Below are 20,840 nucleotides of genomic sequence, written 5' to 3' on the forward strand. Positions count from 1 at the left end.
TTGTTTGCTTTCTAGTCTCCCACTGACTAATCTAATAATCTTTCCAGGTTTTTTTCCTGTCAGATTCCTTGTTGTCGGCCCTGCGTGTGCTGTGACTGCACTAGTTTGCATAAAGCTCAGCGTCGTATTCTTTTGGGTGGAAATTTTAATGGGCTCTGTGATATGGCAGTTACTCTGATTTGAGAATCCTGGTCAGAATAGATTAGTTTCTATGTGAACAGGGAATTATAAATACTGTTTTTAGAAATGTTTACCAACTCGAATCTGAAAGCACATATTTACAGTTTGATGGAGAGAATTATTTTAAACTTGGGAGGAGGGGATTGGGGGGGGGGGGATGACTTTGAAGATAATGTGTTTGATTGTTCTTTGTTGTACTCTTCCAGCTCCCTTTTCTCTTTGTTTGTAAGTTTGACTAACGGAGAGAAACCATCTGCTAGTGTTGGAGGTAGTGCTGTCAGGCAGAGAGAGTCTAGACTTCTCTGTCGAATCCCTGGCTAGCAGACTTGTGCAGATAACATCAGTTTCTCCCAGTTCAACAGAGCTCACGCAGCGATGTCCTTGGCATCTGATCACAGGGAAGAGCTAACAGGCAGATCCTGCTCGCACCATGCCTGCCTCACAGCGCTGCTCTGCGCTTCTGCAGGAGAGAGCACTTCCCAAGGCATGTGAGGTGCAGCGAGGAAAGGCTGTCTTACCAGGATGCCTGCATCCAAAGTGAATTGCATCTCTGTGATGGCACTAAAGAAAAATTGAATTGTGGCTTTCGGTGAATGTTTCCGACAGTGTCGGCCTCTGTGGAACAAGCTGCAAGGAGAGGGAAAGGAGGGGAAAAAAGTACAGGGAGAAAATGAAGTTCCTTCTGCTCGTGCCAGTGCTCGGTGGGGGTACTGCATGTACACCTGGGGCAGTGGGACTTGGCAACTCGATCCACAGTTGTGATTTTTGAATTCCAACCCACTGGCCTCATATTTCTTCTGCCTTGTTTCCTATTGTCAGCACTGGCAGCCCTCCAGTTTGATTTTACCACTAATTGTGTTGCACGTTACCGAACTGAAATGAATCAAATCAAAATGCTTTTCCTGGAGCATTAGATAAAGCAGGCGAGGGTTCTGGGTAATGAGCAGATGCTGCTAATGCAGGGACAGTCGGGGCCTTGCCAGGACTCCATCTGCTCCATGCTTGCCTGCCTTTGGCTGTGAGCCACAGCTTTGGGAAGCAGCGGTCTACTTTAGCCATCAGCCCTCCACCCTCCAGAGTCTCATAGTTCGACTTGAAAACAAAGTGCTGCAACAAGAAAAGTGGTTGGGTGGTGGCTTTCTTGGTTTTAAATGCAGTGCTACATACTCGTGTAGGCATGGCAGGGTGATGCAGCACTGCTCCTGTTCACAGCAGCTCTTTAAGACCTATGGGGAGAGTTGGTGGCACTTCTCAAGTCGCACAGCAGCACCTTGGGGCAGAGAAGGGTGCTTTCTGCAAGGATTGGAAGTCGGCTCGCTTCTTGGCAGCCTTTAGGAGGGGAATTTTGGCAGTGCTTTCTGGGACAGGGAATCTGCTGTCTTGTCCGTTCTGGTGCCCTTAGCACTGCTTGCAGGCGTTGTCCCTTCCGTGCCCTGCTTGCAGATGCAGAAATGGAGTGATGTGATGGGAGTCTTCCTCCAAGCACTATGGAGAGCTAGGCAAAACTACAGCAGGAGGCAGGCTGCCTCAAATTAAGGAAAGTTATTGGGCTTGGGGGTTGTTTTTTTCTTTTGATTGAGGTTTCTTTGTTTGTTCTTTAAACAAAGCATGTATCTATAGGTGTACATTTACATTTATTCCTGAGAGATGTGTACAGGTGTCCGTGGATTTGGCTCCATGGGGTGTGATTTCACCTCCAGGCCAGGGATGACTGCCTCCCAAGTCACGCAGCTGCTTTTGCAGGGTGCCGTTGTGCTCCCAGATATGAGGAGCTGTACTGGAGGCTGCCCCATTACTGAGGAATGACCCCAGCCCTCCTTTGTGACAGCAGGCATGTATGCAGTGCTGCTGATGTTTGCTGGAATGGACTACAGTATGTCAGCAGTGCGTTGTGTGAGGTATAATAGAGCCATGGTTAAATGTGTTACCCAAATATCCTGCAGCATAGTCAGCTGTGATAACTGGACCTTTCCCCAGACCACATTTCAGCAGTATATTGGGTGCGTTACAAGCCTACATCCTTTGTACAACCTGGGCTAAAGTGACAAATAGGAAGACCAGTAATGTCAAGTGTCTGCAATTGTACCATTTTCAGCAGCCTCTTGCAATTAACTCATTTCCTGAGCCAAGACAAAGCTCTGCAAAGTCCAAATTCCAGGAGTTATTGTTGGAGTTCACTTAATATAAACACAGTTGCCATGCAGATTTCAGCCTGCTGTGAAATTATTACGTATAACTTTAATTTAATGGCTTTCAGTACTCAAAAAAAAAAAAAAAAAAGAAAAAAGAAAACACGCATGTGTTTGCAGCCTTAACTTCACCTTAGCAAAGATTTCTGCTTTGGGAATGAAGTACTAGAGAGTGCTGGAGACAGGAAGATAGACTATGTAAAGCAGTGATCTCATCTGCACTGGTAAATCTTAAGCCTAATTTTTCCTGTGTTGCCATACTGATATCTTCAACTGTAATGGTGATATTTTTGTGCTATTGCACAAACGAGATTAACTGTTGCAAAGAGTTACATGCTAATAAATACATTTTGCTTTCTATGCAATGAAAAGCAGAGTAGAGAATGCTGCTAAGTGGCGCTTCTAGAAGTAGTAGCAATTTTATCTCCTGATAAATACAGTGGAGTGTTTGCTTTTCCAGTGTAGTTGTTGTTCATGCTGAAGTAGTGGTTCATCCCAATGAAATAAAGTGGTATTTCTCTTTGCATTCCATTTGCATTCTTTTCACTCCTTGTGTTGACTTGTGACCTTACAAGTCAGTTGCTTTTTGGTGGTGCTGAAGATATTTTCACACCATATTGTGCATCAGCTGCTGCAAACACCGTATTGTGAAGCTTTCAGGTGTTCTGGAAGAGATGACTGTCACACATTTGGTGAAAAGCTGCATACCTGCCTTGAACAGACTGCATTATTGCACAGTGTGCTTGCTCTGTCCTCTCATTTGAGATGCAGTGGCAGTGGATTTGCTGCCTGCTTTGGGGAGCAGACCCCTAAATGCCAGCTCTCCCTACAGCTCTGTGTGCGTGCTGCGGGCCAGTGGTGTGTTGCTCAAAACCAGCTCAGTGGTTATTTACCTTTCAAGCAATTAACATAATTACCATTATGCTAAGAAGTAATTTTGGGAAGTTCTGCTCGCAGCCCTTACGACTCCATCGGGACAGTTTGAGTCGGGACTTATCTCTTTGATGGAAGCCTAATTGCAGTTTTGGCTTTGTGTGAACAAACAGAGGCAGCTAATTGTTTAGGCAAATAGCAGATTAATTTAAATATGCATCCCTAATAAAACAAAAATGGTCCCCATTATGGTGCACGTTCCCATGGCGAGGAATATAAATATTCAGTGGGAGTGCCATTAGATGGGGATCTTAAGGATTATCTGCATTATTTCACATTGGTAGCACTTTCCAGATACCAAATAATCTTTACAAAAGCAAACATAAATCAATTTAAACTCATTTAGATACCATTTTGCTCTGTGCAGTTTCATTACCACACTCTTGCTTCACCTCCTCTGGGACACGGGAGGAGTGTTTGCAAACTGGCGTTGGTGCCCGTCCGCAGCTGTCTGTCAGAGCTTTTATGTCTCCTTTTGAAGGAAGAGCTGTCATTAATCATTTCATCATTAATGGGCATGCTCACGTAGGAAGAAGGCTTCTCCTGCCCCGCTCCTCTTGTCATGTCTGAAGATTGCTTCTCTGTTAATTCAGTGCAAAGGTGGCCTGGGAGTCTCCAATTCTGTCTGGCCCTTCTGCTCTGTAATACGCTCCTAATTGCTTCAGGTTGCTCTTATTCAGATTACTGCTTTAATGTACCATGCTTTTAAATAGAGTATTGGTGATCTGTGCAAGGAAAATCTGCAATTGCAAATGCATTTTCTCTTGACTTGCACGCCTGTATTCTTTGAGGTTTGCATTCTTTGGCTTTCTGAAAGCTTTGAACTCTGTTTTCCAGAGTGTCACTGTTCAGAGTTTTGCTGCGGACTGTTAGGAATGGTGTTAATGTCTGTGGCCTGACTGCTGTGTGTCAGAGCTTCACGTTTTTCTTCCTCGCTGTGCTCGTGTTACTTCAGTGTAAGAAGAATTTAGGAATCACAGCACCACAGAATCATGAAGGTTGGAAAAAACCTCAGACATGATCAAGTCCAATCATCAGAGGTTTAGGTCCAGTCTTCTCCAAGTGTAGGAGAGAAGTCAAGCAGTCTTCCTCGAGGCAGATACCAGAGTTACCTGAAAACTAAGCTTGGGAATTGCAGAGAGCAGCACAGCCTCGAGCGCCTGTACCCATCATTTTGGAAAGTTCCTTCTGAACCTCTGTGCTGAAATTCTGGTCCCATGCTCTAGAGTCTCTTTCCCATATGCACGCATACCGTTTTTGTTAGAACATTTATAAGCTTGCATCTTCAGCTGATCTTACAAGATTTCCTTAAATTCTCACGTGTGTTTGCTTTGTGTTTGTATGCAGGTACTGTGAGTGTTTGGAGCCTGATGGTGGGGCGCGAGCCAATCCATCGCTACCAGCATAACCAGAGGATACAGGCTTTAGCTCTGGGTTCCAAGGGTGCAACAGTAGCAACAGCATCTGGCTTAGAGGTCAAGGTGGAAAGCCCTGATGACAGGGGATTCTGGCAAACTACAGGAACATTCGAAATCCAGAAGTTGGTGAGTCTCCAGATTGCCCAGCTTCATTCCAGGAGCTCGTGATCTACTAATTATTTTTGGTATGGTTAAGAGGGATCTTTTAAAAATCTTACAGGAGTGTTGTGTGAGCTGGATAACGGCACTATCAGATAGAGGCAGTGATTCTGTAGCAGGTTAATGGATGGACCTTTCATTATTGAGGAGCAAGGGTGCAGTGCTGGCTTAAGCTACAAGTGAAAATGAACAGAAGTCCATATGGTGCAGGAGGTTGGCTGTTATCAATTATTTTTTTTTTTGTCAACATTAAGCTAAGTTGGCTCATCTTGTAAATCAGTTTTCTCGCATAGAGTTGGAGCTAAAACTCGAGGTCTCATTCCAGATGAATGCTATCTGATTAATTCTGAGGCAGGATATTGCAGACGAGCTAATAGTATCACTTGTGAAGCTGTAACTAGTTGTGCAGCTCCTTCAGGTTGCACCTTCTGTCACTGAACTTTTGTGGCTGTTTTAATTAAAAACCAAGAGCGATCCCGTTCTCTGAAGTTTTATTATGGCTCAGTGTGTCAACCCTTTTTGAAATGGGGAAGGAATTGTGTAAGAAAAAAATGGAGCCTTGCAACTTTTCTTTTGCAGGAAATCAACTGCGCAGCTAATGGGTATGAAGTCAATTTAAACCATTCCTGATTCATCCCCTCTTTCAAATCTGCCAGTCCTACAGTACTTAAAAATAGACAAAATCCCCAAACGTTTGAAGAATGTTCCTAGTAACAGTGTTAAAACAGCACTCTCTCCCTTGTAGTTGGATCCATGCTGTCTGTAAGCTGTGTTCCATCACAGGAGCTAAATTTGCAGATATTCTGAAATAAAGTTGATGCTCAGACTTCATCTGAAAGTAATTTGTAACTGGGATGATTCAAGATCACGGGTAACCTGTGCATCAGTAGCTTGTTAGTTTAACATATCGCAGCAGTGATTTGAAACAGTTTTTGTCTGCAATAAAAATGAAGTCTGCTCTTTTTAGGTGAACTTCCTTCATCTGGTTCCAGAGGTCTGGGACAGTCCGGTGGCAGTAGCAGCTGCAGAAGATGTTGTCTATCTGCTGAAAGGAGAAGACCCTGGGAAAATCCTTCATTCTGTCTATGGTCAGCCTGTCACGTGTCTTGATGTCTCTGCTCATGAAGCAGCCTTTGGGGTCAAAGGCTTTGGCTGGATACTGAATGAGCCCAACCAGGTATTTAATGCTTTCTGTTGTGTTTTTGCGCTTGTGTCATGAAAAATTCTGCTAAGGATCATTTTCCTCTCTACTACTGAGCTTTTTTTTTTTTTTTTGGGTGGCAGTAGATGGAAAACACTTTTAAGTACAGTAATGTGTTGCTGATTTCTTACAGTAAGCTGAAGGGGTTACTGTTCAGCTAACTGCGTTCACTGTGTAACTGCTTTGCGCTCTCTGCTCCTCAGTACCAGCTGTATGCTGCACCAGTGGTCCTCTAGGGGGAACTAGTCTCAAAAAAAACAAAACCAAGAAGAAAACAATCCAAAACCAGAAAAAATAAAATAAACAACCTCTCCAAACAAAGAAACAAAAAATACACTCTCCAGCCTTTGTAGTGAGGGCATCCTGAGCAGTGTGCCGAGCCCTGCGTGTGCTGATGCGCAGTTCTGGGAGGAGGCTTTTTTCAGTGTGTACACTTGAGTGTTTGAGCTGAGTTACTTCTAAACCAGTGAGACTGGTGCTGCTGCTGCATTAGAGGAAGCTCCATGCTGGTCGTAGGTTTGAAGCCTCTGTGACCCAGTCAGATATTTCATCAGCACATCTTGGCAGCGCAAGGTAGATGGAAACTGCGTTCATTTAGTAACTGCTACAGACTCGTGGCTGAGGCATTGTTTTAATGCAGCTGTTCTCAAACTTCTCTGCTTTCAGGATGGGCTGTTCTTGGGCTCTTGCATCCCAGAAGGTAACAGAAAGAACTGTATATCTTTCTGGCTCAGAAACATGCTCCTGGGTGCAACCCTTCCACCTTGGTTCACCTCTCCAGGGCAGGGAGCAGGCTGCAGGCAGACCTCCTTCCAGTTGCTTAAGTGTTTCCATCCCTTTCCTGCATCTTGCCTAACTTGCCCATTGCTTAAGTCTGTTATGTTTGTGGTTGTGCTGCAGCATACAACAGGCCATCAGCTGAGTGGAAGAGGAGTGCCTGGGCAGGTAGAGGTGAACATCCAGAAGGTAGGAGCTGTGGTCTGCACAAGAGCACTGTTTTCTTTGGCAAGTGACTGAAACAAGGCTTTATTTAGGACTACTTTGTTAGGGATAAATCTCTCCACCAGCATCATCTGATTCCCCACAAAGTTCATGTTCCCGGGGAAATGCAGAGCCCACCATAAACACCTGTAGGGATGGGAGGTGCTGCGAGGCTGTGCCATCTTTCTTAATTCCTTTGCTGTCCTAATCCAATTCTTTTCCCTACAGAGGTGGGAGGTTAGAAGGTAAAACTGCCTCATTTACATTACAATGGCGGTCATCTTTGTGCCTCATAAGGAGCAGAGAAATCTCCATAGCTACAGCCGGACACATCTCCTTTAGCCCTGCAGTGCTTGGTGGCAGCTTGCATTCAGCAGCACATCAGCCCACATCCTAATCAGGAGATGGGGCTGCTGCTGCCCAGACGGCCGGGCCGTGCTTGACAAGGACACGTGCTTGGCATTGCTGCAGCAGCTGACATCACACCGGAAATTAATTACTAATGTCTCTGATGATAATTGCTCACCTCTCGCAGACGTGAAGGGACTTTGCATTGGTTGATTATGCCGGTCATGAGTTGACAATCTGTCTTGAGGAGAGCTTTTGATCTCCAAAACCTGCTCGTGGAGAATTCCAACCCCATTTGCTGCTGGCTGTGTTGCTGTGCTAGAAAAGCTGTTGCCTCTCTGTTTGGGTTCTCTTTGTTTTTCCTGAGGGTTTTTTTTCTTGTTGAGTGTCGGCGCATGAGCCTAACATTACTGAGTGGTAACCTGCTTTCTGAAGGCAGTGCAGGCAGGGAAATCGTTTCTGTCCCTCTTTTTTTTTTAATCATTGTCTAATTTTAACCAAATCTGACAGCAGAGCAGAGATCTGAGGCATACATTTTGTAGGCACTTTTATGTTGGAAAGGAGAAAAACATGAAATCCACAGCATAGGCTTACCTCTTGTTAGATGATAGACATCTGTGCAGGAGAAGGGAGGAACAGCAATGCTTCATCTGTGGGAGAAAGTTCACCTCCCACCTCAGTAAGCATCTGTCAGCCTGAGGATGGTGCATATCGAAAGTTATGAGTGCTCCTCAAACCCTTTTTTTTTTTTTAAAACCATTGAGCTAACAGGAACTTCTTTATTTAGGGATGTTTCAGCTATATTAAAGTGCAGTGCATTGTTTTCCTTAAGTACCAAATCCAAACACAGAGGCCTCTGTTCCCCCCTTGGCTTATGGGTGGGTAACAGTACAGAGCAGGCGATGTACTGCAGGCTGGTGCTGCACAGACTGCACGTTACCCCATGTTGAGCTGCTGGGAGAGCTCTGCTGCTCACCTGTTTGCACACTGTGTGTGAAACTATTTCCTAACTCCACAGGCATCCATAGTTTTAATCTAGGGGTAGTTCTGGTGCTGTTCATGACAGGATATCTGAATTGGGCAGTAAGGATTAACTCTGTGATCAGATTTCTGGTGCGTGTATCTCGCTGATGGAGTGAAGCTGTTCTTATACTTTGTATACTGATAAGCTTCCCTGCATGGAACTTCCATCACGTAAGTCTGGACTCCATGAGAAGCCCACTTGTCCTACTTGTGAGTTAGTTCAGTGAGATGCAATGGTGCTTTAATCTCCTGGTGGAGTTATTCTCCCGCATTTGAAGCTTAGCTGAAATCATTTCATGTTTTCAGCAATTCTTGTTAATTACCTTCTGTCATCGTGGCAGGATTTTATTTTTGCACAACCTTCACCATTATTTCAGACCGGATGGATGAGGGTGGGAGGAGGGCAGCGTGGCTTTGGGGCCCCCATGTCACAGCCTGCAGGGAGGTGTGCTGAGAGCAGCGCTCTGGAGCTGTTTGTTCTGCTGTCATGTTTTCATCTGCTCTGGGCTGATGATTGGCTTGTGCTGATGGATGCTGCTCAGTATCACCTGTCTCTTCTCATCAGCCATGGAAACGCTGCCTCTTTGTGCACCTGTATTTAACATTTCTGCAGAGTTCTTCAGCTGCCTGCTAATGTCAGTTTGTCTGAACTGGTGTTATGTGAATAAAAAAAAATAAAAACCAGAAGTTGTAAAAAAAACCCTGTCAGTTGAATCTCATAGTTTAGTTTCCCTTGGATGATGTTTTTAGGTCACACATATTCCATGTAAACCTTTACATCTTTACCCTCTTGTAGGTGAATTCCTTTTCTTTGGGCACCAGTGATCTTATGTGGACTCTTCTGGTGTCATAATGGCTCCAGTTCTGGAGATTTCAGTTTTCTGTGAGTGCTTTTCAGTTTTCTTAGCCAGCCCAAATCCTGTAAGCACTTTCAGTGCGCTCATCTTTCCAAACTCTTGTTGTCCTCAGTTGCTGTGGACTGAAGGGGACAGGAGGGATGTGCCCACCAGTCAGGCTCTGTGAGGAGCACAGCCTGCTGAGAGGGCAGGAGTTTTCTTTGCCTAAATTTTGCAGGATATGTCACTTAACCTCTGTCTCACCGAAAAGTAACAATAATCCATCTTGGTTTCTCTCTGCTTGCAAATGACCAAGAATCATTTTGCAGCTTGACAAATAAAGCTCTTTTCTCCTGGCTGATGTTAATGACATTCAGGTTGGGTTTTTTTCCTATTCACACATCAGTGTGAATACCTCAAAATTGGCACGGCTTCTTTGGTGGCGATTGTCTCTGCTTCTGCAAACAGAGCTGCTGGGATGTGCCATGTTTATCCCAGGTGCTGATCTATGAAACCAAAGCCATTCATTCCATTTTTAAGAACTACTTTGCCTTCCCTTCACCTGCCCTCTCCTTGGCTTAGGGAAGGAGCGCTTCCAGGCTGCTGCTTGTGTCGTGGTGGGTGGTGACTTGACTTTCATCTCTGGATACCTGAACTCTTACATCAGACTTCAGCCATGAGTTAAATGAGCCCGGTGCTCTCACCGCAGGTCCTCGCAGACATCTGTCAGCACCACAAACCCATCGGGTCTGGCAAAGCACTGGAGCTGGCAGTCTGTGCCCGGGATGTGTCCAGTGCTGGAGCAGCAGCAGGGGTTGCAGGTGCATTGGCAGAGCTGCTTTCCTGGGGTTTGTGCACTGCCTGGGCAATGCTTGGCTCTGCCTCTTGCCACCAGCATGCAGCCTTACTTGTGACTCCAGTCAAAGGAAAACGTACAAGGAAGAGCTGTCCTGTGCTTGTCTTCAGCTTTGTGTGTAACTTGGGTGGCAGCTGTGGCTGTTTGGAGGAGCAGGCAGCGTGTTTGGCTGGCAGCTGGGCTGGGTTTGCTGCAGACTGTTTTTGTAATTCTCTGTGCAGGTCTTGAAGCATTGCTGAAGGCTGCTCGGTGCAGCTAAGTGCATGTGAAATAAGAGTTCCTGCTTGCCAGCAGAAAGTCACCTTTAGGATGGCATGAAAGTCAATTTTCCACATGCTCGGAGAAATGTTGTTACCAGCTTCACACAATGACTTATATCTGGCAAGAACTTGCAAAATAGTCTCTCTGGCTGATTGTCAAAAATTACATCATATTGGAGTAAACTGCTTTTAAATCAAGCATCCATTATTCATGTGTATTAACTGCTTTTTTAATTTTTTTTTTCTTGCTGGCTGTTTTGTGTATGATTTACTCTTTTTCTTTCTCTCTGATTGTCTGTCTGTCTCCCTCATCTGCTCCTTTTAAATCTTAGCTCATCTTTAAATTTATGGAGCCAGCACACTTATCTCTGTGTGCGAGTACCAACATGCTGACCTTGCATTTGTTAGCAGGCAGATTTTGTTGTTGCTGTTGCAGTGTTACGTGCCATATTTACAGTAGGCAATGCAACACATTTGCAGTAGGAAACTGCGCCTCTGAGGCTTGTGAACCTTGCAAATATTTTTTCTGCATCCCTTTAGAAACAGAATTCCAACTTGCAGCCGTGTGCTGTACTTAATTTGATGGCTTTTTTCACAAATGCATATGGAATAGCCCTGTCACTTCTGTGCTTATTCTCTGAATGGAACGGTTTTAACCTGAGCAAAAGCCAGATCCCTTCTTATCCACTGTGGACTTGAAATGTCACATCCCCATCTCTTGTTGGTCATATTTGTGTGTGTATTCAGGCAGTGTTCCCTTGGGTTGGCGCAGGGATGGGCAGGAGGAAAGGAGGCAAAACACAATCCTAAAACAAATGTACACAGTTTTGGGGTTCTTGTTTTGATCCTCTGCTCACTGCTCTCTGTAGTCAGTGGTTAGAAACCTCCATCCAGGCAGTTGCTGAGACAGCAGTCCTTGAAGGCATCCTGTGTCACTCAGTAAGGGCAAAGATGTAGGCTTTGGAAGCACAGCTTTACAGCGTCCTTTTTCCTATCTAATACCTCATCAAAATAAGAATTAAATATACTATATAGAAAGAGTTCTTCCCCCCATTCCAAGAGGCAGTGCCTTTACCAGCCCAGAGCTGCAGTGGCTCAGGACAAGAAGCAGAAGCACGGTTGCAGGGGAAGCACACAGTTGCACAAAGCAGCTCTCTGCTGGCCTGCAGCCAGGACAGTGGGCTGAACACCCCTGCTCTTGCTGAAAATACCACAGGCTCTTTGATAACAAGTGCTCGGGGATTTGTTGTTTTAATGTTCCATCCAAAAAAGACATCTCCAACAACACAGGATCCCGAAACACCTGCTGGGGTGTTGGACATGCATGGAAGAGTTCCATCAGCAGCATTTCCTTCAGTTCCTTGGTTTTTCTTGGAAGTATCTCAACCAGAGTGCACAGAGTATGCTTGACCTCACTTAGCTGCAAGATGTAACGAAGCTCACAGCTTAGCTATCCTGGCTGCAGGGACTTGCTGAATTGATGTAGCCTTCTTTCTTCAGTTCCTGGACAGCATTTAAAGGGAGCTTCCTGTACCCACCGATGTGCAGCTCCTGGAGTGCAGCAAGCTTTCCTTTCTTCCTCTGCCCACCAGTTTGCCAGTTGCTCAGTCCATCCATCCGAGGACGGTGGCCACAGGTTGAGAGTTGCCCAACTCGGGCAGTAAGGAGGGAAATTAGTCTAATGCACTGCCTTACCAAAAGAGAGTATGAGCATGAATAATTAATACCACCAGTCTGTGGCAATCGGATAAAATGAAGTCCCATTTGCTCAGCCTTATTAAAAGAGAGAGAGAGAGAGGGAGAGATGGTAAAGGTCGTTAAGGGACTTGTAACATGGAAAGAATCGCCTCTGAGATGGATAATGTGTTTTCTAATCTCTGTGGTCTTTAACTAAACATAATGGTAAAGGTACTCTAGCTATTTCTGGCTTGCTGAATTATTAAGCATTCTGGGAGATTGCTTGGCTCTCATCCAATAACTCAGACTTTTTCATTTGAACAATGTTAATAGGTAACGCTTTTTATTTTGTGCATTAGATCCTGATACATCTGCACGGAGTATTTAATGCTTGTCCTCCCCTGTGCCCCAGAAGTCCCATGGGGGCTGGGATGCTCATTAGTGTGCTATCCCAGGGTACTTCATTTCACACCCAAGTGCTCTTGGTTTGCTTACCTTCAGGTCTGTGACTGTTAGGTCACTGGTCTTGGGTGGCCATTATAGGATTATAAACGTCTTTGAAAGGGTAATCCCTTTGCAGTGTGCATTATAGGATTATAAACCTCCTAAAGATCTTATGCTTTATCTGCCCTTTAACATACAGGCCCTTATTTCAAGTCCCTATTGACCAGGTATTTCACTCGTTCTCCTTGGCCTTTTTAAAGAAAATCCTCGTTGCTGAGACACTAGAGAAGAGCTCATCAGAGGTGTTTTAGCATCTTCAAAATTGTTATCAGTATGCTTTTAAAGCTCTGTATCCAAGAAGTTATTCAGACCTCAAAACGCATTCTGTGCTCCTTTTGTTTCTTCACCTACCAGGTTTTGAAGTTCATTTGCAGACCAGGACAGAAGTTCAACTGGGAGCTGGGTGGAAATCACAGGAAGCACCTTCCTACCAAGTGGTTGGGCTCGTTGGCTAGAAATGCTCATCTGCATTGTAAACATTTGTAAAAAGCAATCTTTCAAAAACTGGAGACTGACATGAATTGAGGAAGCGCAAAACAAAAGCTTTTATAGCAGCTTTGTGGATCTGAAACGTTATTTCTACAGATTCTAATAGATGGAAACATTTTGGAAGTGATGGGCAGCAGCATGTTAGGTGAGGAGAAACCAGTCATTTTTCGTTTGGGGCTGCACGTAGGAAAGTAGCACAGGTCTAAAACTGGACCACAAGCAGGAAAGGATGGAACATTTGCTCAGATTTTAAGCAGCAAAACTTCGAATGCTACGTGCAAGCAATTCATCTTTATGGTCTTCCATGGTCATCGCTGTTCAAGTGTGTATCAGATGTTGATAGGAGAGACAGAAGTGCTGGTCGTTTAGGTAAATTAATAGGCTTTGGATGTTCATGGTAAGTGGTATTCCCAGGGGACTTTGGAGAAAGCAGCATTTGCCCCTCTCCTCTCCAGAGCTGTAAGCAGAGCTGGCAGGGCAGCTTGCAGGGCACACACTGGGAGCTGCAGTGTTGCTGTTGAGCCCATCGTCTGTCATTTGCACGCTGAGTTCAGCAGTGTGTTCACTTTGTATTTTTCCAACAAGACCTCCCAAAGAGAAATCTGGTTGCAAGGCAGAGATGCTCATTTTCTTTGCCCTGAGAATTCTGCAAAGTGCCAGAATGTGGTTCACCCTATCTTTGGTCAGGGAGGTGCTGGGAGCTGTTGTGTGCATGTTGTTTTTTATCTTGATGACAAACACTTCCAGTTTGTAGCAGCTACTTTATTGGAATGGAAGTTTACATTATTTTAACAGCTTTCAAGTCTCCCTGCAAAGGCAGAATCTCTTACTGTACAGAGATACAGTGAAATTGCTTTGGTTTGTGTTTCTTGTTTTGGTCTCAGGGATGAAAAAACACATGCTAGAAATGGTATTTGTGGCAAGCAATTTGTACAGCACTATACTGTAGGAAAAGGGAACTGGTTAGGAGATGATAAATGTAAGTAACTGAGTGTATTGGATATGAGTGTCTTCATTCTAGTGGAGAACTTGATAATTTATGTGGATAAAACTCTGCGTTTCTTTTAACCGGAAAAAATGGGGGCAGGAGAAAGCCTGCAACATCTTTGCTTTATTCCTAGAGGTTTGGAGACATCCATCACAGAATGATCTCCTGCTCTCTTAATTCAACCTTTCAGATGCATCTTCAAATTGCACGGTGAGGGAGTGAAAGGGCAGACAGCATCACGTCACTGCTCTGCTGAGCGTGGAAGCAGTGTGCTCTGACAGTGTAATATTTCTTGAACCGTGTGAGGATGTAATCAGAAAAGCACAAGGTGAGAACGTTCACGTGGCATTGACATAGCCACGCTGGTATTGCCATGGAAACCATAAGGCTTTGGTTGTTTTTCTGATATTTTAAGTACTGTTTCTCTTTTCACGGTCATAGATGATTATTTTTATTGAATGAGTCAATTAAAGGGACGTCACCATGAAATGCAGTAATTTTTTGAGGTCAGTGTTAAGCTGAGAACTTCACTGAGCTTCACCGGACTTTGCCCAGTATGTTCTGCTGGATCTAAAAATACTTCCTCCCTTTTTGTGGAAAGGCCCAAACAGATCAACCTCATCTGGCCCCACAGGGGAGACAGTGAACATAATTAAACTGATTGCTGTGCAGCACAGAGGAGGGTGAGCAGAAGGGAAACGGCTCGTACCTCCCTTCAGTCCTCGGCGGCGTCATCCTGGATGCAGCCTAAAATCAGAGCTGTTGTTGTTCCTTTCCCATCTGAGCTGCCATTTCAGATGCACAATTTCTCTTCATCTGCGCAAAGCCGGTCGCAGGGCCTGTCAGCACTGAGTCAGTGCACTTCTGCTCTTCAGTTTTCGCTCTGTTTGATGGAATCTTTCTGCACAGTCCATCTGTCTAAACCTCGCAAGTGCTGACTCCATTTCCTTTTGCTATTCTTTCAAATATGCAAGTTGAAAAGCAAGTCAGGTGGTTTCTTTATCCGTGTGAACCCGTAAAAACTGACCTGGAGAAAACGAGTATGGCTTTATGGACTGCCTGGACCTCTGCCTGTCCTACAAGGCTTGCAGAGAGCCTTCACCCCAGCTGTGCGGTGGGTTCCATTGTGAAATTCCATTTTTCTTTTTTGAATGTGTGTTTCTGTCCTTCTTGACAGGGAGTGCCTGTATGTTGGCTGCGATAGAACAGTGAGAAACGAGCCCTGCAAAGCAGCTCTGATGGCGGTGACTGCGCTCTGCTTCCCACTGCACCAAAAGGTAGCTGTGCTCACGCTGCATTTAGCCAGTGTTTGTTCTGTTTCTGCCAGGTTCTTCTTTACAACCTGGAAACGAGTCAGTGTCTAAGGAAGCTAGGCAACTCCATGGGTGACTTTACATGCGTCAACCTCCAGGACAGTCCTCCAAACATGCTCGTTACAGGCAATAAGGACAGAAGGTAGGTACTACCAAGAGCTGTAACCCTTTTCCAATTAGCTTACTTCCTGTCCTGCTGTCCTACATCTGGACCTGCTAGGATTTGTCTCTCCTCTAATGTTTCGAACGCAGCCAGCGTGAACTTCAGGAACAAAATATTAGGTAATAGTTGGACGTGGCTGCCAGTTTGCTTTGTTTCGGAAAGCTCCATGGGAAGACTTTCTTTTTGAGCCATTTGGTGGACGCAGTTGGTGCACAGCCCAGCGAGACCACTTGGAATATCTTCCACTTCCCCGCCACCACCCGCAAAATTAGCTTGGCATTTAAAAGCTCACTTTCTGATATTAAAAAAATAACCTAAGGGATGAATCACGTAGGATGAGATGGGTCCGTCTGCCAAGCGATGTCAGGAGTGTATTTCGGAACACTGCGATGTCCCTCAGGTGACAAAAAGAAAGAAAAAAAAAGGAGAGACTTTCATATGAACAGATTCCAACTTCTATTTAGCTGATTAGCAGCTTTCTCTTTAACTCCTTGGCTTGGGGAGCAGGATTTTCCCTGCACAATATCTGGTGCCAGGAATGGACGCGCTGGGAACAGTCAGCGCGAAAGGATTAAAGTGCTTAAAAAGACCCTTTGAGTCCAATTTTTAGGTTTTCTTTTTTGGCTGGTTGCGTGCGGGGTCTGATCCAGTGCACCAAAGGAGATGTGGGGTGGCGAGGAGCCAGTCTCTAATGGCTCCTGGTTCCTTCCCTCCTCCTTTCCGCGCTGGGCACCAGGCTGCAGGTGGTGCTCTGGTGTGGTTGTGGGTATCAGCTTGTAAGGCGGGTGCTTCCCTCTGCCAAATCCCAGCCTTCCATCCCGCCAGCACAGCAGCTTGCAAAAATGATTATTTTGTCAAACAGCATTTTTTTTCTTTCCCCCCTCTCTTAGTGAATAGGCAGCGGAAGCAAACCTCACACTTCTTCAGCACGGGGGCAAAGGAAATATCTGAAGTTTGACATGTGTAATTGAATCCTTGGGAGTTTGCTTTTTTTCCTCTAAAAGCATATAATTGATTTTCCAAAGCACCCTGGTAAAACTACCTGCAATTTTAATCTTTCCCACATTGGTGAGAGAGCAGATAAAGTTAATAGCCCCTAAGTGAGATTAAAATGTCCTCCCTTTATACCAGAGTAAATGTCTTGGCCTTTCCCCTGAAGAAAGCTTTTCAGCTGTATTTAGCTCAAGCACCAGCTGAGTTCAGGGGTTGGCCATCACTAAACCAACAAGACGTGAGGAATCAATAGCTCAGCAAATAAGTTTGGCATCCAGGAGACAGAACCACGTGTATCTCAGAGGTCAGCTCTTCACAGGGTGAAGATAGGTGCTCATATGTGTTGGGCAGCCACAGGTGGGCTGGGGCCGGGACCTCTCTAGCCCTGGTATGGAGTGAGCCCCTCAGCAGGGCCTTGCCACACCACCTCTGGGAGAATGTCTTGGTGGAATTAATGCAGCACTTGGAAAATGTTTCTCGTGAAGCACTGCTGGATGATGTGATAACATGGCCGTGCTTCACACCAGCGCAAGATCTGATAGCAGGGTGTTTGCTAATGCACTGCAGCCTCGTGGGCATCTAAGACAGTGATTAGCGTGGGGAAAGCCAGCGTGGCAAGCCCAGTGTGTGCTACTGCTGAAAGGTGTGCAACCAAACTTGTGTTCTGTCTTCTCCCAAAGGCAACCACTGCTCAAGCAATGGAATAGGAGAGTCACAGCCTTTCAGAAGAGCACCTTCTTTACAGCTCCCTTCAACTGGGATGAGCCCGATGTGCTCCCACTGAGCCCAGCTGTTGAGGCAGGAGATGGAGGGCAGTGCCAGGTCTGCATTAGAGCACATTAGAGCATCACATTAGATTTGCAAAATGCTCTTTTCTTTTTTGTAAGCGCATCTAAGCGACTCATGTGACTCTAATTCTTCCAAGGATGTGCCAGAATGGACACCTGCCTGAAACCTGGACCCTTGCTAATGAAATAACCAGGACACATCTTGGTTTCCAACTGTGCTTACCAAATAGAAGAAGCTTTGATTGTCATACAGAACACGTGCAGCAAGTCAGGGAGAGTGCCGAGTGTGAGCACTTCCAAAATACCCCATCCTTACCCAAAGCACAGCTCTTATGTCTAGCCAAAGGTTCTCTCTGCTGGAGCTGGAGAAAGCAAGAAGTCCTTTCCACTATCAGCAACTGTTTGGGGGGGTTTTTTCCTGGGGGTGAGCCCAGAGCCACACAAAGCGTGCTCCTCGCTCTGTTCCAGCGTGTTTCTCTGCATGTCAGATGGATGTTGCTCAGTTGGAGTTTTGGACCGTTCTGCAGCCTTTTATTTCAGTTGCTGAAATGTGTTATTTGTAAAATCCTATGATGCAATCTCCGTGTGAGAAAGGAAAGGGAAAGACTTGCCACACCATTAAGATCATGGCAAGAGTGTGGAACAGAATACAGCTAATGTGTTGGAACAAGTGTGATTTGGCCTTTTTTTGAATTAATGCGTACCTGATGGCTTCATTCTTGATAGCCTTCAGCTGGGAGGAACTTTCTCTGGCTGCTTTTCAGCTGAGATCAGTATTTCCCCTTACTTCTGTTTTCACTCACTGCATTTTATCTCTTTTGCTGTATCTTAATCTTGACACGTAAGGATGAGGAAACATCCTCCTTTGTGGTGTATACTAGATGTAAAAAATGACACCTTTGGCTTTAACTGCTTTTATAGACCTGTTGCACAACTTGAGGCCCTCTCCTCTTTTTCTAAAGTTCTTCTTTAATCATAGCCTCTCTTCAAACTGTTCATTGAGTTCTTTTTGAGTCAGGTGTACCTGAAAGCTGCCCAAAGTCACAATATAGAGAGACTGTTTATATATGCATATATGTATGTGAACTTTTGAGAGGAGGTACTGGTTGCTGGTGCTTGAGGATAGCTTTGTTTAGTACTGGTGTACTCAGTCATAACTCTAGCATAGAAACCTGTGATCCCCTTGATTTTTCCCTTGGATTCCTACACATGTAGTCCTCTGTCTCCATAGAAATAGTTTATCTTTCCTGAGCCCTTAGTGGACGTGGGTTGGGTGCAGGGGATGTTAGTGGTGTGCCGAGCGCATGGCCTTTCTTCCTCACATCATTTCTCACAGGTTGGGGGGCACAGACACAGATGACCTCCAAATTTCATTTCTATCACCTGAGACTTGCCGAGAGACAGTGAGATCCTGCACGGCGTGAGAAGTCTGCCTCAGAACCACCCGTGTCACTGCCCTACATGTACTGCTGCAGCCTAACACGTGCTCTCAGTGCAGCTGCTTTCATCCCAGTTCTTTGCTCTCCCTTAGGGTCAGGGTGTACGACCTGCGCGGGAGCGAAGCGCTGTGCTCCCTGTTTGCCCACCGCCTGGGGGTGTCTGCAGTGCAGATGGACGACTGGAAGATCGTCAGTGGGGGAGAAGATGGGCTGGTGTGTGTGTGGGACCAGCGGATGGGCGCCAAGCTCTGGGAGATGCACGCCAGGTAACTGTGTGTGTGCTTCTGTGCACTGCTAGCTCACGAGGGCTTTTCACTTCTCATGGTGCTTTTGCTCAGGGTAAGGGAGAATGGATGCTTTTTCCACCCCTGGATTTCCTTTGGACTTCAGTTAGCATCTTCTCCCCGCCCCATCCATCAGTTTTTACCAAACCTTGGCCTTCAAGCGCTGTACTGCTGCCGGTTGTCCCCGCTGTGACTGGTTCTCTTTACTTGTCACACTTCCTGCAGTACCTGTGCTTCTGTTCTGCTCCTCCACGTTTCCCTTAGCAGCAACAAGCAAAGCCAGATTGGTATTTAAACACACAGACACTGATAGGAAAGTAACAGTTTGTACTGAAAGCACAGAACAGGCAGTGCTGAAGGAGCTGAAAGTACAAGCTGAGATAAGGATCCTGGAGCTGACAGAAGGCTATTAGTGGCTTCTATTAGCCAAATTACCATTTTCTGATTGAGGCAAAACTCCCGGGGAGTTTGCTTTGTCTGAATAAAGACCTGAAGGATTTAGCCACAAGTAAGTCCAAATCATAGAGTCGTGGAATCACAGAATGGCCTGGGTTGCAAAGGACCACAGTGATCATGTAGTTCCAACCCCCTGCTGTGTGCAGGTCACCAACCAGCAGCCCAGGCTGCCCAGAGCCACATCCAGCCTGGCCTTGAATGCCTGCAGGGCTGGGGCATCCACAGCCTCCTTGGGCGACCTGTTCCAGCTGATGCACTGTTCTCAGTCAAATGAACAGATACATCCCAAATACATGCTGATGTTATTTTATTAATGCTTCTCCCCCACAGAGGTGATATGAGAGATTTATAGTCGGAGAAGTTCAAGTGGGAGCTGTCATTAATTAATAGCAGCTATCTCCTTCTCTTTTGACCCTGTGAGTTATAAAGCCCAATGTGATGCAGTAGGTGCATTAAGGACAATACTGCATTGATTATCCTTTGGGGCAGCACTAATGAGCATGCCAAGAAGGAGGGCAGGCAGTGCAGATCTGCTGAGCTCTGAGGTGGAGGGGGAGATGTACTCAAAGTGAAACCATGAGCTTAAATACTGTTCAATCTATGTAGGACTTGGAAAGGAATGCTTCAGTCAAAAGGCCTTCGTAGAGGAGAGATGCTGAAGTTGGTATCCGTGTCTGTAACCCGTGCTGTGAATGGAAGGCAAGGGCAGAGGTAGGGGAGAGGGCAGGAGGAAGGTTAGGGTGGTGGAGATGAGCAGTCTTTACCTGCTGTTAGCCCTGCTTGGTTCAGGGTCAGCCGATTCACCAGCTAGGGGGAAGGAAAGCCCAGCCCTCTTCACATGTGCTGCGTAGGGCATCTCTGCATCAGCCCTCACTCCCTGCTTTGGAGAGGGAGTGCTGTGATCCCTTGGGGAGCAACCAGCTCCTCCGTGCGCCTTGCTGCTGCTGGCCTTGGCCCTGCTGCCAGGTTCGGGGGCTGTGGCACCGCCTGCATTGCGGCAGCCGTCCGCTAGGTGGTGCTAAAGGCTGCGTTCATCCGGCGCCGCCAGGCGGGGAGGAGCCAAAGGTGCAGCTTCGAAGCCCTGGCTGGAGGGGGGCCGTGAGCTGGATGAGTTCTCATTTAATACTGCGCTTGGGGGTTGTTTTCCAGGCATCCAGTGCGCTATGTGTGGTTTAACTCTCACAGCCTCATCACTGCCAACATCCCTGATGAGAAAACGCCCCGCGGTGCCAGCATCATGGACGACGACCTCACTGCACACCGCAGGTGAGCGCAGCTCTGAGGGCTGGGATCTGCAGCACAGCGTGACACTGCCGTTAAAAACGGCTCCATATGCACTTGAGTCATCATCCAGAGCACAAA

The 20,840-nt window shown here is 46.0% G+C and overlaps 1 protein-coding gene across 1 annotated transcript in view; it reads left to right on the forward strand.

Annotated features, from left to right (window-relative positions):
- The window catches only part of FBXW8 (F-box and WD repeat domain containing 8), a 45,430-nt gene that overhangs the window by 23,156 nt on the left and 1,434 nt on the right, over positions 1–20,840 (forward strand). The window contains exons 6-10 of the mRNA XM_042886212.1: positions 4,650–4,846; positions 5,847–6,056; positions 15,370–15,497; positions 18,831–19,004; positions 20,628–20,744. Coding sequence (XP_042742146.1) covers positions 4,650–4,846; positions 5,847–6,056; positions 15,370–15,497; positions 18,831–19,004; positions 20,628–20,744 — 826 coding nt within the window. The remainder of the gene's footprint in view (positions 1–4,649; positions 4,847–5,846; positions 6,057–15,369; positions 15,498–18,830; positions 19,005–20,627; positions 20,745–20,840) is intronic.

This window comes from Lagopus leucura, unplaced genomic scaffold (assembly GCF_019238085.1).
Source record: "Lagopus leucura isolate 7727_CA_CO unplaced genomic scaffold, USGS_WTPT01 Super-Scaffold_100055, whole genome shotgun sequence".
Taxonomy (NCBI): domain Eukaryota; kingdom Metazoa; phylum Chordata; class Aves; order Galliformes; family Phasianidae; genus Lagopus; species Lagopus leucura.